The sequence below is a fragment of the Fopius arisanus genome, unplaced genomic scaffold (assembly GCF_000806365.1).
Source record: "Fopius arisanus strain USDA-PBARC FA_bdor unplaced genomic scaffold, ASM80636v1 scaffold00425, whole genome shotgun sequence".
In the NCBI taxonomy this organism is placed as follows: Eukaryota; Metazoa; Arthropoda; class Insecta; order Hymenoptera; family Braconidae; genus Fopius; species Fopius arisanus.
This window is the reverse complement of record NW_011888164.1, coordinates 28,940-30,191: the sequence shown is the minus strand read 5'-3', so window position 1 is coordinate 30,191 and position 1,252 is coordinate 28,940. Positions and strand designations below refer to the sequence as shown.

The following is a 1,252-nucleotide window of genomic DNA, read 5'->3' as shown; positions in this document are numbered from 1 at the left end:
ATGAACGATAATTCGGACAAGAACTTGAATATGACTCGAAGAATAATTACCAAAATCTAATTATGATTTCTCCACATGGGGAAATGAACTTTCCCATGTGTTGAATCATCATTATCGTTAGAAATGGGAGAAAAATGGTGTGCAGTTTATGAAGTAAAGTAAATAATCCATCAGAAAATTCTCTCTGAACTTTATGTGTTGTGTAAAATAACAAAATTGTAATATCATGTTGATTTTTTGCATTGCAGTCACTATTGACACAGTTTCAACATGCAGATCTTTGTTAAAACCCTAACGGGGAAAACCATCACCCTCGAGGTAGAGGCTTCCGACACAATCGAAAATGTCAAAGCCAAAATCCAGGACAAGGAGGGAATTCCCCCAGACCAACAGAGGCTGATCTTCGCTGGTAAGCAGCTCGAAGATGGACGCACTCTCTCTGATTACAACATTCAGAAGGAATCAACACTTCACTTGGTACTGAGATTACGTGGTGGTGCCAAGAAACGCAAGAAGAAGAATTATTCAACACCAAAGAAGATCAAGCACAAGAAGAAGAAGGTCAAGCTCGCTGTCCTCAAGTTCTACAAGGTATGGTATTTCCTCCCTCCATGATGACCACATTTTCACTCACCGATTTTTCCGAATTTATTCTGGTGCCCTACTGCAACTTTTAATAGGTTTTCCAAATTATTTCTACTGGTAGGACGTATGAGATCGATGGGAATAAGAAAATTGATATTGGAAAATGGGTTGCCACTGAATGTATCGATATCGATTTGTTTTTTCGACCAATTTCCAAAATCAAGATCCTTATAATAATAATATATTTTAATTGTTTTATTTACATTGGCTCGCCATTTTAATTTATTTGCTTTTTTTAATAATATTTTACTTTTAATAGATTTATTTCGGGATATTTTCTCTATTGTTTCAATATTCAATGGAAATTGAGTTACAATGTTCAGAAATTTCAAGACCGATTGGTTTTTTATTTAGTTTTCTCAGTATTTACCAAATAAATCGGAAAATGATGTAGCGAAATTTTCGAAATCGAAATTGAAATGTTGGAAATCGAAACTTTCACAGATCCCGCTTTATAGTCCGTCCATTACCATCAGAATTATAAACAAACAAAAAATTCAAAAACTATTCATTCCAATCAGTCTTAATCCCAAAATCTCGAGGACATATCGATATGTCATATTGAACTTTTTATCTAAGACCTTAATTGTCTTAAAAAAAGGGCGAT

At 34.3% G+C, this 1,252-nt stretch overlaps 1 protein-coding gene across 1 annotated transcript in view; it reads left to right on the top strand.

Annotated features, from left to right (window-relative positions):
- RpS27A (ribosomal protein S27A) overlaps positions 1 to 630 on the top strand; it is a 3,095-nt gene extending 2,465 nt beyond the window's left edge. Inside the window, exon 2 of the mRNA XM_011315155.1 lies at positions 249 to 630. Coding sequence (XP_011313457.1) covers positions 271 to 615 — 345 coding nt within the window. The 5' untranslated portion in view covers positions 249 to 270 and the 3' untranslated portion in view covers positions 616 to 630. The remainder of the gene's footprint in view (positions 1 to 248) is intronic.
- The last annotated feature ends 622 nt before the right edge of the window (positions 631 to 1,252 follow it).